The sequence below is a fragment of the Colias croceus genome, chromosome 13, assembly GCF_905220415.1.
Source record: "Colias croceus chromosome 13, ilColCroc2.1".
Lineage (NCBI taxonomy): Eukaryota > Metazoa > Arthropoda > Insecta > Lepidoptera > Pieridae > Colias > Colias croceus.
The window spans coordinates 4,961,982-4,986,937 of record NC_059549.1 but is presented as its reverse complement, the minus strand read 5'-3'; the positions used below and the strand labels follow the sequence as shown (position 1 = coordinate 4,986,937).

Below are 24,956 nucleotides of genomic sequence, written 5' to 3'. Positions count from 1 at the left end.
TTCCTAAAATGTTTAACAAGATATTATCTTAACATGACTGTTACGCATAAGTTCTAATGTTCAGTACATTTTCATGGTTTTATATTTTAGTAGGTAAAATTTAACAACGAGCGGTTGTAATCATAAAGAACAAATCGTTGCTGTTAAATTGATTGCAACATAGTACAGAATCGATTATACGTAAACTCAGTGATTTGGAGCTCTGTCAGTGGGAAAATTGATAATAATTTTAATGAAAACAGAAAAACCCAGTTAAGCAAAGGACGCGTGTTAAGTAACGTTGGATAAAATAGTGGGGCCCGCGACATTGCCTCAACATTTAGGTCCAGAATATGTACGCGCCTAACCGCATACAGTCCGGTGCCTAGTATACAGTACATTATAAAACGGATTTGCGTCCAGTGTTGCGTGAAAAACGTACATCATTGGCAAACGGCTGCCTGAATTTATGCAACCGAAAATGAGAAAGATTATATTTACATAAGAACTAAGACACGAAGGTCACTTTTGAGTCCTCGGATTCCTATTCGGGCGTATCGTTCTGTGATATTTTCAGTGAACAGTTGCAATGTGTGAGAGATATGGTTTATATTTTGTGGCGGTAGCGGCGTCCTTCGTGAGTGTGTGTTCGGGCCGGCTAGCGCGTAAGTTTTCTAATAAGGGCATTTGATTTTAGTTGTACCTAATACTGGATAGAGTTATTATTAAGCGATTAAGGGCCGATTTTTCAATGCTTGGATAAAACTTATCCGTCCAATAAAGTATTACACGATAATATTAAAATGTCACGTAAACTGTGAAATAAGGGCAATTAGAATACGTTTTTAAAATGGTAGTTTTATACATTATTCGACGAATAAGTTTTAACCAAGGATTGAAAAATCAGCCCTAAACTAAATAAGCAAAAATACAAAGTTATCTGAATAAATTTGTTTTAACCCATTGAGCCCCAAGCGGCCCGATCGGTCCACGACACAATATATTTTCTATTGTGTCTGTGGTTCCAGGACCTGAGTTAGGGTAATTTGAAACATGAATTGAACAATCTAAGATCGAAATGAAATTGGTTTCCCTAAAACGTTTTTAATTGTATTTTTTTTATTTTAATTGCTTTAACTTACAATTAACAAAAACAAAAGCTTTCAGTCAAAAGGTTGACACTATCCACATCACGCCGTTTGTGATCTATAATAGGCCGAGGGTCGACTAAATTAAAAAATATATTCTAAAATATTGCGGATACTTAAAAACTCGAAGTCTCCTCATTTCGTATGCAAATCACTTACTCATCTATAAACATACTACTGTTTCATGCATACACTGCAAATTTCTGAACACAAGTGGATGTTTGTCAATCAAAAATTCAATTTTCGTGCTTGGCTACGAGCCATTATTTTAATGAGCCGTTTCGTAAAAGATTTTTTTGTTAAGGCCATCTTATAATTTCTAGACTATAGCGTGAATTGATGGTATTTTTTTTTTGTAATTAAAAGTGTCAATATGTCAAAATGATTTTTGTAAGAAAAAGAGTAAAATTCGAGTAATATTGTAAACGTTATCAGTCCTAACACCACGTTATAGTACTTATTGTATTTTAAATGACTCTACTCTCATACACAAAAAATCATTTCTCGTTAATTTGAGATTAATTTATATATTTTGGGACTCGTGATTTTTATAACATGTTACATGAGTAGAAATTATAATGAATTCCTAATGAAAATAAATTTAGACAAAAATATTTATAGTTTTCTTCAAGAACACAACCATGACATTATTGTAAAACCGCAAAAATGGAGTTTTCAAAATAATTGGACATTGACCTTGACCCAAATTACACTATTTGAAAATGAGTGAACTGATTCCGCAATATTGTCACAAAAACATCATTTGTCGAGTTAAGTTCACATTATTTGCACAATGACCATTCATTACCATTACAAGGAGAATATAGGTACCCAATAAACATATTTACTATAATATCCCGAGTATGTTAACAAATTCTTTGTTTTTTTAATGATAGTGATGGAATAGGAATAAACACTGTACTCTTGCGCATAGTATTTTTGAAGATGCTAGAATTTCTTACTCGTTTAACTACTTCCTAATGTGATATTTACCACCATATCACCATGGCAAAATAAATGCATAATATAGATTATGTAACGTTATTAAATAAAATAAAGAAAACTTTATGAATACCTATTAATTGATAAAAATTAATGAATATTGTCAGAAAATAGAGCCAATTGGGATGGTATTGTGATTATAAACCTATACTATAAACATAGATTGGTATCGCAAATTAAAGTAGATTCAACTTAAAAACTACCTTTATAAATTATTAATTCAATATTTACATCAAAGTAGTAAAGCAAATTAAAGGCTTGATTATGATAGTTGTACGACTCTATCGTATGCGTCATGTTTGGAAACATGTTGGTAAATATTATGTAGACTATATTATGAATAGATGCAGAGATAAGTAGATTTTTCTTTAAAAACTGCTATCGTCATGGCCAAGTAGGTACCACCTTATTATCAAATTTTGAGTATAAGGTACTAACCTAATATAACATAAGCAGGCTTTAACGTACGCTCGTTGCTTTTATTGCTTTAAGAAAATGAATCCCAAACCTAATACATATAATAATTATGTGGCTTAAATTTAAACAATATTTAATCGCTTTTAGTACCCCGACCTACGATACTAGTCTGCCAATATAACTTTTGAGGTCAGCGCCTAATAGGCGCCCTAGATATGTAAATTGTTATTCCCTTGTAGTTAACACTAATATAGTTATTTAACACTTACCTACGCTTTAATACCGTTTTATTTATTTAATTAATGTGATTATCGATTTAATATTTTAACTCGAATTGGCTCGATTATACGGCCTACTAGATTCTAGAAGATACATGTTTGTTCATTTTATCAACTACTAGCTTACCGCCCGCGGCTTCGCTCGCTTTGTCTAAAACCTAATAAATTATATACTTACCTTCCTCTTGAATCACTCTATCTATTAAAAAAACCGCATCAAAATCTGTTGCGTAGTTTTAAAGATTTAAGCATACAAAGGGACATAGGGATAGATAAAGAGACTTTGTTTTATACTATGTAGAGACGAAGTATTTAGGAAAGCCTAAATAGCTCTTCTTCTCTCCATAGTATTATGAAACATCATCTTTAGACATATTGCTGTTTAATTATCAAGTATACAAATTTCTTGATTATTTTATTCAAAAGTAAGGTGTCGAGATGTATTCATGCTTAATGAAACGGAAAATTTCACATAAGGAACTTCATCATGATTAGTTCGTATTTGACTTCACTTAATAGGAACAAGTAAACAAATAAATGGTAGGTAATTAATTTAATTCTTTACACCGTTAATATCGCGATTTCGAGTGAAGTCCGAGACCATAATTACGGACTTAACTTAACCAGCTTCCACGACTACTGAAATGAAAATTGAACAAACGTACGAAAACCATATAAAAAATAATGTAATAGATTAAAGATTTCATAAACCTCATTATTATTTCTCATTGCACAGTGCCAACAATCAAAAGCCAAACAAATACTTATATCGTATCACACACTACATAAGTAAAACACGATGAATGTTTGATACAATATTAAACCTGCAGGCACATATTAAAGAGCATGTTATAAAATCGCTTTCCCGTTCAAATTTTCAAACGAAACTTTATATTTTATCTCCATATAAGCCTTGTATTATGTATACCAATAAATACTACTTTACTTTGACAGTGTAGGTACATAAAGTTTAACCGTGTCGAACTCACTGTGCACGCAAAACTTTTCTTATTAGCTTAAGCGGTATCGTATGGTTTCTATTTCAGTAATCAGATTAATTATTATGCTTTAGTAACTTGATGGGAACATAATATACACTATCTGCGTGAAGTGTTAGCGAGTACAATCTTGGCTTGTGCTGTATGTGTACTACCTAGTAGGTACCTACATAGTTCATAGAAACGTTCTTTTAATGGACTTATATTTTCGGTCTGTATATTATGGTCTAAAATATATAATATGTATTACATGATTTGAAATCAGAAAATATACCTAGTAATAAACGTGAATTGAATAAAATTCAGAAGTATTTTCTAGGGTTTGATTTTACGCGAGTATTATACATTTAGAAATTAAAGACTTTTTAACGGATTTTAAACGCGATTTAATCATTATATTATTTTCCCGACGTTTCGAACACTTTACAGCGAGCGTGGTCACGGGGAGACTGTACTGCACTGCAGTCTCCCCGTGACCACGCTCGCTGTAAAGTGTTCGAAACGTCGGGAAAATAATATAATGATTAAATCGCGTTTAAAATCCGTTAAAAAGTCTTTAATTTCTAAAAATTCAGAAGTATTGGACAGATTTACAATAATAAATCCACTCTACTATTAATTTCGTTTATGGGTCTAAAAAGTTGAATTAATTTTTACAACTTTTGCTAGTATTTTCTGAGATGTAAGTATGGGATCTTGGCAATAGCCTGAAGAGTTTTTATGGCAAAAATAAAACTTGAAGGATAAAATAGGAGATGTAAGTTTTTATGGTGATCGGCTTTCCTGATTGTGTGACGAGCGCCGCGGGCAGAAATCTTATATTATACCTATAGGTACAATATACTAATAAATCTATATATTATTAAGTGTAATATCCTTCAAAATTAATATAATAACGAACAGGTATGTAAATTTATTTTTAAATAGCGTAAGTTTAGTTGTATAAAAGTATAACTATTTATTAATACAAAGTATGGCCATCTCCTTATATTCACAATGCAGTTATAAACTTAAGATTAAGGCGTGAAGTGAAATCCCACCAAAAACATAAATGTAAAAATTGGAGCCGAGTTCAATCGTTGACTTAATTTGCCAAAAAAATGAAATGAGATCTAAATGTGTGCCAAGTTCTGCAGACAGTCCAGAAATTTATTTACAAAGATGTATTAAGTTCTTAGGTTGACTGAAAACTCAATTGTTTTATTTTCCCTTAGAGAACAATGTTTATTCCAAAATATCACTTTTTTAATTTGAATAATATAATTATTTTCACAAAGCAAACAACTAATGACCTATTGAACCCCATAATTTGATGAGGCTAGTTTTTAGAACCTCACAAAATATAAACAGTATGTAAAACTAGCCTCATCAAATTATGGGGTTCTAGGTCATTAGTTGTTTGCTTTGTGAAAATAATTATATTATTCAAATTAAAAAAGTTATATTTTGGAATAAACATTGTTCTCTAAGGGAAAATAAAACAATTGAGTTTTCAGTCAACCTAAGAACTTAATACATCTTTGTAAATAAATTTCTGGACTGTCTGCAGAACTTGGCACACATTTAGATCTCATTTCATTTTTTTGGCAAATTAAGTCAACGATTGAACTCGGCTCCAATTTTTACATTTATGTTTTTGGTGGGATATCATTACTTTTTGTACAGAAAATTACTCTGCAAATTTGATTTACTTGAGGCTAGTTTTTAGAACCTCACAAAATATAAACAGTATGTAAAACTAGCCTCATCAAATTATGGGGTTCTAGGTCATTAGTTGTTTGCTTTGTGAAAATAATTATATTATTCAAATTAAAAAAGTTATATTTTGGAATAAACATTGTTCTCTAAGGGAAAATAAAACAATTGAGTTTTCAGTCAACCTAAGAACTTAATACATCTTTGTAAATAAATTTCTGGACTGTCTGCAGAACTTGGCACACATTTAGATCTCATTTCATTTTTTTGGCAAATTAAGTCAACGATTGAACTCGGCTCCAATTTTTACATTTATGTTTTTGGTGGGATATCATTACTTTTTGTACAGAAAATTACTCTGCAAATTTGATTTACTTTATAAATATAATACTTTTTATATACGATTTTTTTTTCTTGCGGTTTCTCTGTATGGTTTGTTTAGTATTATTTTCTATATTTTCTTGTATGTTATGAATGTCAGCGCACATTGCCCCGTCATTATCTGCAATTTTTAAACTCGTTTTCTGTTTAAAAGATTACATGATTTTCTAAACATCCAGCGTGAATTTGTACACACACTATTACCAAGATGCAAAGATCGTTGTAGAAGAATCGTCGCCTTACTCCATGACGTTACGGTATTGCCATGACGCGATTTTGAAATTTTACTCTAAACGCGCCTAAAGATGTTTCACTCATATTAATATTACGCAAATTAAATCATTTCGACCTTCGACGAAGCCTTCTTCCATTACACCATGTATGGTAATTATTTTTGCATGCTTGTATTGGCTGAACATGTTTGTGCTTTATTAATATAATTGTATCACCATTGAATACCATGTTTAAAGCAAAATAAAGATTTTATTTATTTATTTATTTATTTACACTGAAATTAAAACTAAACTAAACACTCATAAATAAAGAATAAATAAATGTGAATATGTAAAATTATATATTATTTTTAACTGTATATAGTATATAGTGTGAGCAATAAAGGCAATATTTTTATTAAAATTTTCTTTTATTTTACGTTTAATAACAGTTTTGAATAAAGAAATCATGCAATCGAAGTAATCCGCCCAAGCGAATACTAGCGCGAGTGAGTGTGATGTCAGAGGCGCATCGAATCTACAGATGTTTCGTACTAAAATATGTAAACTTCAATAATCTATATCTCAGTCATTTATTGATGGATTTCAAAAATTTTTTCGGCCACTGATTAGTTTTGATCTATTTTTTAAGACTAGTAAGGTGAATATACTATTTTCTTTTTTTTTAAACTTTTCCATTTTTCCATACAAACAAAATTTATGTCATTGAAAAAAAAATTAAATACAAATAAATTCAGTATTTTCTGATTTTTTCCTTTGTACACTCACTATTACCTAGTTGATTACAAAATTTGAACTTTCTAGGTCATCTGGAAGTGGGTTAGGTTTTGTATATGTCTATAAGTCAGTCAGTCTTAAAAATTGCGATTTTTGGATATTAATATCTACGCAACTGTTTAATCTGTATTTATGAAATTTAAGGTTCTTGTTTATCTTGAGGTCCTCTTGATATGTACCAAATTTGGTTTATATAACTTAAATAGTTTTTGAGTTATAAGGGGGTGAAAAGTGGCTCGAAATGGTTCGTGTAAATATACACACGGCTGCTGCTCGCCAGTTCTCTTCGCTTGAACTCGGCTTGACACGCTGCCGCGTGTCTAGATAGCCATTATGTTTTCCAATTTTTTATGCCTGGCAACAATTCATAAAGGTTTACTTTCATAAGAGCCTTCTTCTGACAATAACGAATACAAGAAAAAAAGAATTATCGAAATCGGTCCAGTTGCTCACGTGTGGTTCCGTGACCAAGGGAAATAGGGATTAATTTGTATATAATAATTATATAGACTAGCGGTTCGCCCGTGGTACATGTTCAAATTTTCCATTTTGTACTATATTACCATCCTTGTACCTCAAGGAATATGATAAAAAAGAATTGTCGAAATCGGTCCACCCGTTCACACGCGATGCCGTGACCAAAGAAATAGGTAATTCGTTTTTATAGAGGTACATAGAGATGCATAGCACAAAAAAATTCAGTATATTATTTTACAATCTTCATCATGTTTATAAATAAATATAAAAATATTTAAGCATCGCGTGCACACATCGCGAAATAGCGTTGCAACAGCAGTGCAATGTGGACTTACTAAACTTTATGATACTGTTATGTGTGTCACAGGCCAACATGAATGTAATTCATTTGATAATAATCGCAATTATAGCTGGTAATGATGATGACTTTGATGAAATCATTGGAACTACGGTTGTGCTGTTGTCGCGTGATTGTTATAATTTAAACACCATTTGATAAAACTATAGTATATAGAGTTAAACGAATATAATGAATTGGTTTTAGATATGATCAGATGAGCATTTCAAGATAATTTATTGCGCACTGTTATCGGATTACACAATACAACGTAATTTTTTTTCTATCTAAATAATCGAATTCCGTATATTTTAATAACCGTAATACTATCAAACGTATATTAGGGTGTTTTAATTGACATTAATTGTTTATTAAAACAACGATGACTATTTGTTTAATAGAAGAGCCACGTCTACTGCAAACTTTAATTATTATTAACCTCGCGTCGAATTTTAACTTCTTTTTTTTTCGGGGAAGTAACATCAAACCTCCTGACAAACTTGATGATAGCTGAATGTTACAGAATAGAGTATCCTAAAGCAGAAGTAAGAAAGAAGCCTAGTTCCTACACAAGTAGTTCCAAAACTGAATACCTATCCTTTCTATTTGTTTTGTTTACACCAAAACTAAATCCATAAAACTAAAGCTATAGGTACTCTGAATAGGTAATAAGACTAACCCTGACCGGATTGGTTCTTGAATTGTGAGAGTTTCATATCGCGTGATTAGCTATTTATATTACAACAATGTTGGATGCAAGATAATTTATTTCAAACAAAATCATTCTTTGGTGATTTTAATTAAAATGATTGACACAAATCTAGAGAATACTGATAATAAACTACACTATGATCTCTGATATCTCTCCCACTACATAGAGTAAATTAAATTAAGAATTCGGTTTCATAATGGTAAAAATCAATAAAATATGGTTGATTTCACGATAAATTTAAAACAATACAGAACTGCTGGAGAAGTTTCTCCTTTTTTTACGTTTGTTTTACAGTCATTCAATATTTTTGTCAGTTACAAGTTATTTCTGCTGAAGACTTTTATTTCGTTTCGTTTAAGAGCTTTCCAGTAATTATTGTATTTAACCAACGTGTAATTTCATTCTGTTTCTATGTTTAGAATATAAAATAAAATATAGGTATATCTAGGTAGTTTTTTTAAAAACTTATAATAGGTACTATGTTCAAATCTAATCTACCTCTTTATCATCTCAACCTATAGTTTTAAAAGTATATAGTATTAAGCGTAACGTATAATTTTTAATACAGTTACATACACAAATAAATCTAAAAAAACTCACGACGTCGTTGTATTTTCCAGCCGACTTCATTCACCCCTGCAACAACACAGAGTCTTCCTGTTTAGTTCAAGCCACCCAAGATGCCATACCAGAGTTTTCCAAAGGTCTACCCCATCTTGGAGTGCCGGCCTTGGACCCTTTCATCATCGAAGAGCTGCCAATTCAGCTACCAGGGGTCAAGGTCACGTTCATAGATGGGAAGGTCACGGGGCTACGGAAATGTCAGGTGCTAAATGTTGAGTAAGTAAACGCAGAAACTCGTAATTGCTATTTTAAATTATTAGACACTGCGATTTGCATGTTATCCGAAGTTCCGAACCACCGCCCACTACATAATATTCACTTCCTTCATTAAACTCTACAATTTTGGAAGTTCGTATTAGTGCTTGTAATTTCAGAACTATAGAAAACTAACGTATAAAAACCCACGATTGTATACCTAATAATATGTCCATAAATCATAATACCTACATAGGGGCTTTATGAATATAATGAATGAAGACTTTAAGAATAAAAAACATCGAATACCTACAACTAAATAAAAAACTATTTAATGATAAAAACACTTAGAATTAATAATTATTTGAATACATACCTACAAAGGGTACATATCTAAAGTTTATCTTCGTGATTATTATTAGAACGCCTTGTTAAATAAACTAATCAAATTAACGTCACATGCGTTCATAAAATAATTAATGTAAATGAGCAAATATTTCTTAATTATTAGTAATTCTTACTTTTTATCTATTTATTTTAATATTTCTAGCTATTCTTTATATAAATCGTTATCCTCTTGAATTATTCTAACCTCTAACATCTCTTAAAAATATCAATTCATTACAATATGTATTTTTTTCTGAAGAATACAAGACGTTTGTACTAAAAATCCTAACCTATGTGTCAAACGTGTTTGCAATAATTATATTATTTACCTACTTAAACTATAGTATTCATCGTGAAACGCGCTTCCGATTCACTTAAACAATTATTAGAATTGATTTTATTCGTATGAAGTATGAACACTAGAAATTAGTGCCAATACAGAACTAGGTAATCGCATAAACTATGAACATAAGTGCAGCTCGGATTGCAAGGAAATAACTAGATGACAAACTCATTTATTTCATGAACTGAATGTTCCGTTTTCAGTCAATAATCTTAGAGTTATTTAAAAACACCATCATAATCGAGTAACGTAAATTAACTGACATACTTTTATAAAGCATGGATTTAGTTGTTGTCTTATGTCTACCGGCGAATTAAGCTTGGTTATTTTTAATAAAATATGATTTAAAATATGAATAGAAATTAATATTCATGGGCTCGTCTCATGAACGTAATTTGCGCTCCTATAACAATCTTACGCTTTGTATGCCTGCTCACTTCTCCAAATTTTATGATTCATCTTTTACCGTGCAAGCCGTAAGATTGTGGAACTCCCTACCAACCGCAATAAAGCAAGCGCAAACTTTGAATAGTTTTAAAGCTGCAATTAAAAAATACTATTTGTCCTCATAGTCATTCTGTATCTGTTCTGTTTTACCTTTTTCTCTACTTGAAATTTTTTATATCCTCTTCTGCACGTTTTCTTTCTTTCTTATGTTATATGTAATTTTATACCTTACTTACCTATATCTATTATATTTATTTGTATTCACTCCTTGTATATGCACTATCTACCTTTTTCAATCTTTTCATTTTCCTATATCCCAAGGTTGCCTGGAAGAAATCGAAGATTCATTTTGTTTATTGTTGTATTTTTATATCTGTGCATTGTACAATAAAGTGTTTTTTATTTTATTTATTTATTTAAAATATGCAATGTTTAACTCAATAATCTCTTGAAAATACATAATTGATTAAAAGACTTTGTCAGTAATTTAGCTAAGATATGATGAGCAATGATATCACAGTAACTAATGACATAATAACCAATTTTTACCTATACAAAAAATAAATAATGCAAGGGATTAATATAAAGAGTATATTAATCCAAGAGTGAAGAGTCTCATTAAATATTTTATATATTGTAATTACAAACAAAAATCCTTGTAAATTTCGGTATATTAATTCAAATATTGTATGTAATAGGTAAATAAAGAATTATAACATAGAAATAAACCTCTAATATTCGATTATAAATGGCCATTGCACCTCAAATAGTATTCCACAGTGAATATTAAATTTTCCGTATTGAATAAATATTAAATAAATGAGCCAAGCCTACAGCCAATCATTATTAGCTCTGTGGATTATCATATGCTATTTTAACATGTTAAAATTATTTTGTATGCATTTTCTGAGAACTTTATATATTTAAAGTAAAAAACTTTAGATATATAAGTACCATATATGATGGTAATGTATATTTTTTTACACTATCAGAAAGTAGAGATTTCAAGGAACAAAAGGTCTCTCGACTTTTTTGGAAAAAAGCTGTTATGAGAATTTTCGCAAGCAGATCAAATAAAAAAAATCCATCCAAAAATTTATTGATTCATACTTTGATTAGTAAAGTTAAATATTAACAAAATTTTGTCCTAATTTGAATACACATTTTTATGGCTGCGTGGATTATAATTATTATCTACCTTAATTACATAATTTTTCACGAATAGACCGCGGCGTGAGCAAATGCAATTAATTATTATTAGACTGTTATTTTGTAAGCATATTTGAATCGAATCTTTTATTGTATTTATATGATTTTTTTTTTGTATTTCAGAGCATACTTAGAGAGAAATATATTTATATTGGAAATACGATGCAATATAACGATTAAGGGAAAATATACAGCTGTTGGGAGATTGCTACTCTTCCCTATAAACGGCGAGGGAGATTCTAAAATAAAAATCGGTATGTAACGTGTTTTTATTGTTTAGTTTGTTATTTAAAATGTAATGTATATAGAAGTAAGATCAAATTACAATATAAACTCCTACTAATTATTAATTCCACAAAAAGTCTAAATTTATTAAATAAATAAATTAAATTAGATTATGTAAATCATAACGTAAGTACCTACTTGAACATTGATTGATTGATTTGATATTACTATAAATATTATAATACTGTGATATTACTCTGTAATAAACAAAATATATAAATGAGATAGACTTGCCAAAACATTGTTTATCAATTTAACATCACAAATCCCAATGTGCATTATAATCCCTATCTAATGTTGAAACGAATACAATTTTACGATTTCCCTTCGAATTACAGTTAACTCCATAATAAAACTGAATATAAAGACGAAGTACTTCAAGGACTCGGAGGGACGCGATCACTTCGGAATAAAGAATTATAGATATGCCTTTGACTATGGCGATAGAGTGCATTATACAATCAACAATTTGTTCAAAGGGAATCCTGAGCTAAGTATGTACTATTTATTTTACTTTAACAATAATTATATTTTTCAAATCGGACCAGTAGTTCCCGAGATTAGCGCGTTCAAACAAACAAACTCTTCAGCTTTATAATATTAGTATAGATTATGCTGCACTGGAAACTTCTACAGCAATTAGTAGAATCATAATAATTAGGTAGTTGTTATATCTGTCGCAGTCATCTGGTTGAATCTGCTGTTTGATTAAATGGCGACGTTTCATTGAATGACTAAATGTCATGTCAACTCATTCAGTTGTTGAATATATCGTTTAACGCTTGCCCTAGTCATTCAATTAAATGTCGCCATTCAATGATCGCGCTAGTCATTCAATCAAATAGCAGATTAAACCAGATTCTGTCGATCTTTGCCAATTTTTACGATCTTTTGCTTAGATGAAGTGCACTTTAGATATAATGTAGTTTTTACAAGTTTTATAATCTTGAATATTTTGAATTCCTATCTACGGGCAAAACCAGAGCAGTCTTGTACACAAATTTTGTGTAGAGAAATAAAGGATGCATATCCTAAGGATGTCGTTAAAGTCCCTTGTCCCTTTATAGATCAAATGCGTTTCACAACTGTTTCACTGACCTATTTTCTTTTGGGTTGATGATTATATCCTTTGCCAGACAAAGAAATGGTACTAGTTTTATTCTATTTTATTTTAAAGCTTTTGGCGTCCAATAGTGATTATTAAGATTAGCAATTTAACGATAAAGCTAATTTAAGATTCCCAAAACTATTGTAGAAATTTTAATTTTCGATATAACAAACGACATCTAATTTAAAATGTTTTCTTTGATTTCAGGCAACACAGTATTACAATTTCTCAATGAAAACTGGAAGATCGTAACAGAAGAGTTTGGGCAGCCAGTGGTCGACTATGCTATGAACGTTACCATAGAAACGGCGAAGAAATTCTTCGATGCGGTACCATACGACGAATTACTTGAAGTACCTATACCAAAGTACTGATTGTCACAATATGTTACGGCCCAATACTTCATTGGGCGATATAATTATTGCAACTCAATGTGATTTCATTATCATACCCTATATATACCTACGTAGACAAAGAAAATATACAATATAATTATTATGTTTGTAAGTTTGTATAATTAATATTGCAGTCGTAAGATAAATCAATTTCAAATGTATACCTAATATTAACAGAGTAACAAACACTGATTTTGGCCCACTTCGGTATACTTTTGTGTTTTTCATTTTCACGTCACAAAACTAATTTATAGCTTAAGAGCTAGCGCGCACGAGCAACTTTGTCTCCGCAGCTATTCTGTCTCCGCAACTATTTTGTCTCTCCCACCTATGGGCTAGTATGAAAGTGCGCGCACGTAGCGACGCAACTCCCCATACAATTGATGGGAGAGACAAAATAGTTGCGGAGACAAAGTTGCTCGTGCGTGCTGGCTCTAAGAGGTAGCGCGCACGTGCAACTTTGTCTCCGCAACTATTGTGTCTCTCCCACCTATGGGCTAGTACGAAAATGCGCGCACGTAGCGATGCAACTCCCCATAGAGTTGATGGGAGAGACAAAATAGTTGCGGAGACAAAAGTTGCTCGTGTGCGCTAGCTCTAAAACAATACCCCTATGAAACCTCTGTGTCGAATTTACATGTTTGCTTGTCAGAAATCGGAGGTGCAGGTATTATTCTATTATCAACAGATTCAACAAAAATGTGACCTCAAAAATATAATATGATGAGGTACAAATTAACACAAACATTTTATAATTTAAAAATTACGACTTGTTTTATTTATAAACCGTTACAATAATGTAAATAATGCTTTATATATTATTAGAATTATTATAAAATTGTAGAAAAATAAAATAGGCTTTTTTCTATCAACCGAAGTTTTGTTAAAGGAACTCGAACCTATTATCGTTATGCTTTACATATTCATAGTTTTTAAACTATATAATCATATTATTATGTATCGTTTCTTAATGTAATGAAATAAATTATTATTTAAGATAATTCTAAGACCTACTAATATAGTTTAAGTTCGTACTTACCTACTGCGTAATAAGAAAGATGTAAAATGTCTAATTAGGACAATAAATATAAGTTTTATGTTATTATAATCGTATGTTATTATGTGATTATTATTATGTCTCTCTCCATAATACACGGGTATCGCCGTAAGGATGATACCCGGTCCTTTGGAAGGCTTACGTGGGGACACAGGTCCAACACGCAGAGGCCCTTTAGAGAATTTAATGTGTTGTGGGACACCAGCCGCAGCCTGCCCATGGCTGCACTATAGAGATACAGCCCTGGGCAGTCCGCGGCCAATGTAGGACTATTGCAGAAAAATGGAAATGAATAAAACTGGGTTATGGAAGGGGGTGTTAGATGGACTGGTATATTGGGTCTATGGGGACTATGGACGTCTGCCTTTTCAATATTAAAAATTGAAAATTATAGCAGACGGTGACTCGCCAGTTCGGTCGATGGGCTCCCAAAAAGGTTACCGATAATGGCAACAAGGGGGCAACATCAGCTGAACGGCTGGGGGTGTAGAGAGGTGCGGTACCGGTTTCACCATCGCGGGCCCGCGGGCCCGGATCGGGTTTCCCCGCTATTACGCCATTAGACACTTCCACCCCCGAGCATATAGCTCTAGCGGCTCCACTCTGGACGGCCAACAAAGGCAAGCCAGAGGTGGGGGATCCTGAATCTCGTCATTGTTCACTCCGAACTTCCACCGGGACAGCCCAGAGGTGAGGACAGGGACCTCCCCCGGGAGCGCTCGGTTCCCGCGGCGTCGCTACTCCCCGATACCTCGCCACAAGGTGCCCTGCGGGGTGACTGACTGCACGGTTGGGATATCTATTGTAGATATGCCAACAGGGGGCGATGGGGTCGTCACATAGGGATGAGGCGTAGGGACGCCTTTGATTATTATTATTATTTGAATAATTTTCCTTATTAATATTATATGTATACCTACAACCTATATTTATGTAAATATTACCTGCTTATAGAATTTTTCCCACCTCGTCATTATGCACTTTCGAATCAAATAAAATTTAAAAGCTCTCATTAAAAAAGTAAATCTAATTAATTTTGGAAATTAGCATCAAAAATAGTTTATGAATGAAGATATAGAATAATACTTATAGTTAATGGACATATATATACAATTTTAGTAGAGAGATAGATTTTAGTACGAAATAACAATTATGCTTGGTAGGGACCACCACTAGGGACGCCCCGGCCGAGGCCTATCTGTGGCCGCGAGCACAAAATAAATATTTTTTTATGATTTCCTTTTTAACATGTTTAAAGACATGCAGTTTGCTTATTTGCTCAGTGAGGTCGCATCTAAATAACAATAGATACTGCTAATACTGACCTTGGAAAACATAGATGTTGAATGTGTTACTGTGTCAGAAATATAGACAAAATTAGAAACCATACGGAAACAAATGGAGGTCGAAATATAATCCATTCAGATTTTAAATGATTAGTATGGCATTGGTAATTTTATTCGTTGTATCATACTAAAACTATGGTATTATATAACAGGAAAAATACAACGTTTATTGTATCTGACATTAAAATAATTGATAGACTATAACAATATAATTAACCAGAGAACAAAATAGTGTTTGATTTTCTGTGTAAATTTTTTATTTCAATACTAGATTTTTACACGAAACTTTGTCTGCGTTTTAATATTTTTTAACGCATCTAAGAAAAATAGTAGACTGCGAATGTGTCCTAACTCCTAAGTAACTCCTAAATGAGCAATGAAAGCAGACATTCATAAAATATACAAATAAAATTTATATGCTTATCACTCTTTTTATAACAGTATATCCCTTATAAACAATTAAATATATTTATAAATACGGAAATTAAAGAAGACTTAATTTGCGATCGGGGTCAAGGTGCCAATATTCAAATTAAAGTTAAATTTAGTTAAACGAGATCTTAAACGATTATGATACTCTTTACAAAATTAATCGAATTACATATTTAATTTTATTCATATGAACGAAAATCATGGCTTTAATAATTACGAACGAGATGAAATGTAAACATAGTAGGTATGATAATATAATGCAATATGGCACTAGAATCTCTGTGTAAATTACGCCTGGATGCACCTAACAGGACGCACACTTATCTAATTAAATCTGATATAGTTTCTACCTATTACGCTTTAAGTAATTGATATAATATTCTATGATTATCTTATCGTTGTCATACTTGTACAAAATAATGAGATTTGGGTTTATGAATTTACTGTTGATGACTGCCACTTCTTAGGATCTTTTTTGAAGTGAAACTTCTTTAGGCGCGTTGAGAGTAAAATTTTAAAGTCACGTCGCGTTATGGCAATACCGTCACGTCATGAACTAAGGTGACGATTTTGGTATCTTTGAATCTTGCCAAAGAAGTTTCACTTCTGACACAATATAATATGCTCTATACAATATACAGCTGGGAACGACGAACGACTTGACCACGATCTCGTCAGCTCGTAAGCGAACATGTGGTGGTATTTATGATGATCTGCCTTTAAACTTGGTTAATATAATAATTAATAAATGCTACTGGGAGATCGCTGTTTGTCTAGCAACTGACTAAGTGGCGAAAACCAGACTTAGGAATTGTTATTTATATTCCTTGGTGCCCACATCAAGTTGCTCCACAGCTATCTAGCTTAGAGATAACTTGATTTTAGGCCGTGAGCCGGCTCCCGCCTGCCATCATTGTAGCAGCCTACAAGATTCGGCTTTACACACCCTTGCAGACTGTCCAGCTTGGACAGACGAACGTGGATCCCTCCGGAGCCTACTGGGAGCAAACTCCCAGGTGACTCTGCAGACTCTTGTAGAGACCATGGTCTCCTCCGACGGTGACCGCGCATGGAAGATCGTCGCCACTTTCTGTGCGACGGTAATGAAGAGAAAGGAGGACGCAGAGAGGGCCCGGGAAAACGACCCAGGAGCGGATCCTCTGCGACGACGCAGAGCCGGCAGGCGCAGGCGTCTATATGACCAGCGCCAGCCGTAAAACACCCTAGAGAAAAGGCCGGGGGGAGGTTTCCGTAGATACGCGCATACTACAGCTATGCTCACGGCAAGGAAACCGGATCCCCCCGTGACGTAAGGTGGATAGGTCCGGAATGGAACGGCGATATTGTCTAATATCGGCGCCCATTATACGCTCCCGGGCCTCGGAGGGTCGCCAAGACGCGGCAGTCGCCACATAGACGGCGGGGGTATAAGGCCTGGCTGTTAACCCCCGTCGTTCAGGGTGATAGACGGCCACCGTTGGGTTTTTTTTTTTTTTTTTTTTTTTTTTTTTTTTATTGGTCTACAAAACTGGTTACAAAAATGTTTCTGATTTATTCTATTAATTATGTACTATCATGCAGTTGATTTATAACCTTCTGGATGTAGACACAGCATGCAAATTTACAAATTTTAATTGGATACCTTATCTATGTAACAATAATTATGATAACTATGTATTTATTTGATTAAATTTAATAATTTATTCCTAATTGAGACCAGAGAACCACTAAATATATCTATTTCTGATCGGATACTATTTGCATAGGTGCACATTCGAAACAGAGGTGCATGTTGACCAAGATTAGTTTTACTTAAAGGTGGCAGAAAACATAATCTGTTATGTAAACGAGTAGTGATACGCGGAATTGAGAGACAAATGCGCTCCAAGACATCAGAACAATCTGCTTCCCCATGTAGAACCTTATAAAGAAATAATATATCCGCTACTTTCCTGCGTGTATGTAAACCACTCAAGTTAAAGTACGACAGACGCTGGTCATAGGAAGTTAAAACCCTACATTTATGGTCTGAGTAACTAAGATGGTACAAAAAACGTTTCTGGACTCTTTCAATTCTATCGGAATGGACTTGGTAACTAGGGCTCCAGACAGCTGAACAATACTCTAGTATTCCACGAACGAGGGTGCTATAAATTAAAATGGTAAGTTGAGGTTGTTTCAGGAATCTCATTTGTCTCGTGACGAAGCCCGATAATTGTGAAGCTTTTTTGACAATATGATCGTAATGGATTCTAAAACTTAAAGAACTATCCATGATAACGCCTAGGTCACGGATAAAGCTCACTTCCGTGAGTGGTAAATTATTGATTTGGTAAGTAACAGGTGTTCGAATTTTCTTTCTAGAAAATGTTATGTGATAGCATTTATTAATATTTAAGCACATGTGATTATTTGTACACCATTTTTGTATATTATTAAGATCTGATTGAAGTATGTTAACATCTGTTTTATCCTTAATCGTTCTATAAACTTTTAAATCATTAGCGTACATTCTATAGTTGGATTGTATTACACGCGGGAGGTCGTTAACAAAGATTAAAAAGAAGAGAGGACCGAGATGGGAGCCCTGCGGTATTCCCGATGGAATAGTATAGGGGGTGGATTTAAAACCTCGGATTGAGACAAGCTGGGAGCGGTTGCGTAAATATGACTCGCACCATCTTAATAAGGATCCGTGTATCCCCATATTTGAGAGCTTATGTAATAGAAGATCATGATTTACTAAGTCGAACGCCTTTCTGAAATCGGTGTACACAGCATGCACCTCGAGATTCTTATCAAGAGCTTCAGCTATATCAGATACATAACCTACAAGATTTGTGTTTGTTGATTTACGGGGCAGAAACCCGTGTTGGTTTTGATCAATTTTACATTTAATGTGGGCCAAAAGTTTAGTATTTACTATGTCTTCTAGAACTTTTCCAGGTGTACTTAGAATCGAGATAGGTCGGTATTGGGCAATTTCGTTTAATGAGCCTGCTTTGTGAATCGGAGTTAAGTGTGCGAGTTTCCAAGTAGATGGGAAGAAGCTTAATTTTAATGATTCGTTAAAGATTAGAGTAAGTGGTATGTATAGGCCTTTGGCACAATTTTTATAGAATATTGGTGGTATTGCATCGGGTCCTGGGCCTTTATTGGCATCTAAGAGTTTTAAGCGATTTAACACTTCTTTTTCAGATATTACCAACGTGCTAAAAGGGGCGACACCACTGTCTGTATCTGCATCATGCATATTTATGGAAAAAGACGTTGAATTCGATGAATAAGAATATACTGATTGAAAAAAATCTGAGAAAGCATTACATATTTCTTGACCACCTTTAACAACCGTATTATTAAAAACCATTTCATGTGGTAAATTTGTGCAGTTGCTCATTTTATCCTTAAAGAATTTCCAAAAGTGCTTAGGACGATGACGTAAATGATCAGCCGCGTGATTTTTAAATTCTGAGTAGCAGTGGTCTAGCATGTCCTTACATCGCCTTCGAAGCAAATCAAACTGGAGCTTGTCTCTGAGATTCCCATATTTTAGGTATTTTGAATGAAACTTAGCTTTTTCTTTAAGAGATTTTATTAAGGGGCGACTAAACCATGTTGGATATTTTTCATTGCGTAGTTTGCGTACTGGAGTATTACTTTTAATAATATTTAATACAATATCATAGAAAGTTGTGACCATTTCGTCAACGTTGGAGGCGTTTATCCATTGGGAAGTCCAGTCAACTTGTTCCAGTTCGAAATTTATGACTTCATAATTGCACTTATAAAAATCATATAAAACAATGTCGCTATTTGGTTTAAAATGACGTTGAGAAGGATTTTCTATAATAATTTTAAGAGCGGGATGATGCGCATCGATCGAAACTAAAGGTAAATCAGCGTTATAGACGTTGACATGCGACGGCTCGCTGGCTAAAACTAAATCGAGAATACGGTCATTTGAATTCGCGACAGCATTGCATTGTTGTAAATTGTTAAATGCAAGGGAATCGAGGAAATATGTACTGAGTGAACTACAATTGGAAGACGTTGTTAGGTAGTTTAAATCACGATCGCGTTGCCAAACTAATTCCCATAGATTAAAATCACCTATCAGAAAAGTGGAAGAGCGCTGAGAGTTCACGTCATTATGTATGATTTGAGTAGTATTATTTAAAAATGTTTCGAGGTACGACGAATTAACAGGTGAAGGTATGTAAACAGCGCATATGTGTATTAAAAAGCTATTATTAATTTTTAATGAAAGCCAAAGGTCTTCGCATGCTGATTCCCAATTGAAATTTCTTATAACACGAAAACGGTTATTTACTGCAACTAAGACACCACCTCCATCTCGTTTATGCTCACTAGAAGAAGTTGACGATCTATCTCGTCTGAAAACATTATAACGTTGGTCAAAAAGTTCATGGTCAAATACACTACTGTTAAGCCACGTTTCGGTTAAAATTATTACATCGTAGTTATTTAACAATATAGACTTATAAAATTCTTCGGTTTTGGTTCTGAGGCCTCGTACATTTTGGTAATAACATTTGAGAGTGAATTTTAAAATAAATACAGTTAAAAGAAAACATTTATAAATATTAAGTTATTGCTAAAGTTTACAAGGTTTTCAGAAAATCTAAATTTTTTACCCACTTTGCTTCTGATTTGATATCCTTACGAATAAAAATGCGGGCATTCCTTATCCAAATGAAGTCGTATTTCTTTTCTTTAGCAGCAAGTCTAGTGGCAGCGTGAAGTTGTTTATTGGCAGGGCTGAGATGTTCCGAGATGAATATTGGTGACTTAGCACCAGCAAGGCCAATAAGAGATGTGTTTAATTTCTCTCCGTTTTGGCGGTTAAAGGTTTTTATGGCGGCTAGGAAATCATCTCGGGTACGTTGGTTGTTCATTTTCAGTATAATATTGCGTGGGCGTTTTGATTCAGAATCTAGCTTAGCCACTCTGTGGAAACCCGCGATGTAAGTGTCTTTTAGATCATATTTAACTGTGCTTGCTATTTTGTTTATAATGTTAAGAAGATTTTCATTTCGTTGTTCAGGGACACATTGAATTTCCAAATTGTTGTCTCTACTGGATTGTTCTAGCTGAGCCATTTTTGTATTTAATAAATTTAATTCAGACCTGAGAAATGAGTTCTCGTCAAGAATTTTCGAAAGAGAACTTTCAGTGTGTTCATTTATTTTTATTTGGTCGTCGTGTGCGTCTGATAAAAATTTTATTGATTTTATGGCTTCATCCAATTCTTCTCGTATTAAAGAAAATTGAGAGCCAAGATCCTTTAAGTCTTGTTGGACTTTGATAAGCGTGGAGTTATATTTATTAAGACATTTTTCTTGATTTTCGAATTTTGAATTCATTTCATCACGGAGCTTGCGAATTTCTAATATCACCGTGTCATTGTCTGAGGTCGTCGGCACGGAGCTTACTGGCGTTGTCATCAAATCTCTAGGAACCTTGCCGTGAACGGGGGTATTGGAGTTGTCTCCCACCTTGGGTCTGGAAGCCACGCAGACAGGGCACACCCATTTTGAACGTACACCAGTTGTTTCATTAAACTTGACACAATCCTGATGATATAGGTGATGGCAGTTTCCATTGGTGCATTTAATTCTTTTTTGGGTTACTAAAATATTCACATTACACGCTGAGCAGGCCACCATCATGTAAATTTAAGTTGAAAAATAAAAGTAATAAAAAAAAAAATCAAAAGTCAAAGTAGCACAGTAATAAATGCTCCAATACTTCGGTGTTTTACCGATTTTTGTAAAAAAGCACACTAATAAATGCTCCCGGTTGATAATATTATGTTCTCAACTTGTGGGTATTCGAGAAAAGTCAGCATTCAACACAATTTGTAGCTTAAGTTTGTGTTTACCACTGTGAATTATTAAAACTTTTTAGATAGTGATACACTGAAGGTAAGTCCTTTGTGATGAACACGGATTTAACACAATATTTACACTTATTACTTTTTAAATTAATTATGTTCGACGGAGCGTTTCTCAATACGTATTGACACAAGAAAGGTACCCGACCGAAAAAAGTTTTAGGTAGGTTTTAGTGGGTATGGCTTCGCAGCGAGTCCCACATACCCCCTTGGACAGTAAAACTGCCGAGGGGGATGCGTAAAAGCATTTCCCAACGTTAAAAAAAAAAAAAAAGAGATAACTTGATTTTAGAAGTTGTCCAATTAATAATTCAAAATAGGATAGTATTTAAATAAACAACAAAAATGTACCTAGAATCTAGATCCTTCGGAAAATATTTTAAATATAAAATGGTTATGATATTTATCGATTAGTATAATATTAATATGTGCACAAGGAAAAAGATTTGCATAAACTTAAACTCAAACTCAACTTTTCATGAGCAATTCGGGGGAGATTACCTACACTTCAATTTTTAAACAGAAGTGTCATAAATTTAAGATAACATACTTGAATTTTTTTTTTCGTAATATCGAGATAATAATATTATCATCACATAAAATTAACCTTAATAAAATTCCGTTTTGAAGTGATCTCAACTCATACTAAGTAAACTGTAATTAATTTTTTATTAATAAATAACAATTCAAATATCAAGGATATTTGGTCTTGATTACGTTTTTTCTGTTTTTGGTTGTGCTATTTTAATTTTATTGGAATGTATGAGAAATGTAGATTGATTTTAAATATAGCAATTAGTTATACTTATAATTGAGTATATATGAGGTATATTATCGAAATTTTTAAATGAAATTGAGCATTTTAAGCTCTTAAAGGTCTGTATCATAAGTTTAATATATTAAATAGGTAAATTAATGAGTAAAATATTCTTCTTGCACTCTATTTTTATTAAATAAATCTGTCGCGTAGTTTTAAAAATCCTAAAATAATAATCACCTTTGGTTATAGCTATAGTTAAACCTATTTATATCTAATTGATGTCATGTAAGTATGTACCAACAATCTACTTACATAATATGTGTATGCACATAAAAATTTGAACTTCATATCCTATCAATCAATGGGACCAACATAGGAACAAACAAATCCGAAGTAGGATTCTAATGTAGTCAATGAGTTCTGAATGGAATAATTAAAGTCTTACTTGTAATATACCTTAATTGAGTATCTCTTGTGAAATTTCAATGTGACTTCTGTTAATTGAAACATTACAAATTACCTGCTGAAGCTATCAGGTGTTATGCTACATATCAAGTACTAGCTCACCGCTCTCGGCTTCGCTTGGTCTAAAACCTAATAAATTATATACTAAAACCTTCCTCTTGAATCACTCTATTTAAAAAAAACCGCATCAAAATCCGTTGCGTAGTTTTAAAGGTTTAAGCATACAAAGGGACATAGGGACAGAGAAAGCGACTTTGTTTTATACTATGTAGTGATGATGATGATGTAAGTATGCATGGATGGATGTTTGTTACTAGGCGGATTGGGATGAAACCTTACGGGAATATAGGTAATACATTAGAATAACACATGAGCTATGGAAACACTTGATTTTGCACGCGGGCTCGTCTGCGGGTGAAACCGCGCGACGCAGCTATTCTTTAATATTGCTATTCTACACGAGCAAGGTGATTAAGGGACAGAAGTCTGATAATCAACAAAGTATTTATACAATGTTTGTCTTACCTACAATTTTACCTTAGTATCCAAGTCTTTTCAGTTTAGAAATATAATACATGTAATCAATATCATGAATATTACATTGTAATAATACAGTATAGATGCTTAGCGGTTAAGGTTAGTGCTAATTCACAGTCACAGATTAATGAAAGTGTAATGAAATTCCTACTAATATTATTATAACTGCGAAAGTAAATCTGTCTTTCTAACTGTACCTTTTTCATGCCAAAATCATACACATACACATAACATAATCACAGATATAGAATACCTATAGCTATTATCCCGGAAATCCCACGGGAACGGGAACTATGCGGGTTTTTCTTTGACTATCTCGGCGAATCCGCGCATGGAAAGTTAGTATGACAAACCCTATAGAAATAGATTTGTATCTATGCCAATGGATTGAACAATATGATGAAATGATCATGATAAATATCATACATCATCTGAAGTTCTAACCAGTAAAAAAGAGAGCACAATCACCTGTTATGTATTGGTTCTCATTGAATGTACGAAATTTATCCACTTTTTTCCAATATGTTATTCTTCACTTCCAGTAAGATACTTTCTTGTCGTAGCGTTGCGATTAGATTTTGTTAATAACCTTATTGGATACTTAGTAACAAATATGTAACACCACCTCGCCTACAAAATCGTCTAAATAAATCGCTCAACCAACAAAGAACAAAAATGTTTACTCGTTATATTTTAATTAAATGCAGTTTACTAGTTTGACAACATGGTTAGAAATATTAAAAATTTGAGGGTAGTTTTGTACAAATTACGTTCATTCAACATCAAACATGTCATATCAAAGCGATGAAAACCGCCTTACATAAACAAATTAGCTGCGTTCTAATTACAATAAATTCAAATTCTACTCCAATATCAATGCAAAAACATAATCAAATTAACCAAAACAACAACGGCAACGTAATTAAAAAATTATGAAAAAAAAAAATTATATTCGAGCGGTGATATCCACTAAAGCGGCAACCGGTTGACTACAATGTCAGCCTGAAGGTCCGGCATA

At 33.0% G+C, this 24,956-nt stretch overlaps 2 protein-coding genes across 2 annotated transcripts in view; one reads left to right on the top strand and one right to left on the bottom strand.

The window, feature by feature from the left end:
* Positions 1 to 24,932, bottom strand: part of LOC123696644 — a 40,055-nt gene extending 15,123 nt beyond the window's left edge. Inside the window, exon 1 of the mRNA XM_045642967.1 lies at positions 24,407 to 24,932. The gene's annotated coding sequence lies outside the window, so the exon portion shown is untranslated. The remainder of the gene's footprint in view (positions 1 to 24,406) is intronic.
* On the top strand, positions 304 to 13,639 carry LOC123696642 (circadian clock-controlled protein daywake-like). Its single transcript, XM_045642965.1, has 5 exons — positions 304 to 644; positions 9,055 to 9,274; positions 11,763 to 11,893; positions 12,263 to 12,418; positions 13,240 to 13,639. Exons 1-5 carry the CDS (start codon positions 569 to 571, stop codon positions 13,404 to 13,406), a joined length of 750 nt encoding a protein of 249 aa, XP_045498921.1. The 5' UTR covers positions 304 to 568; the 3' UTR covers positions 13,407 to 13,639.
* Positions 24,933 to 24,956: the final 24 nt, after the last annotated feature.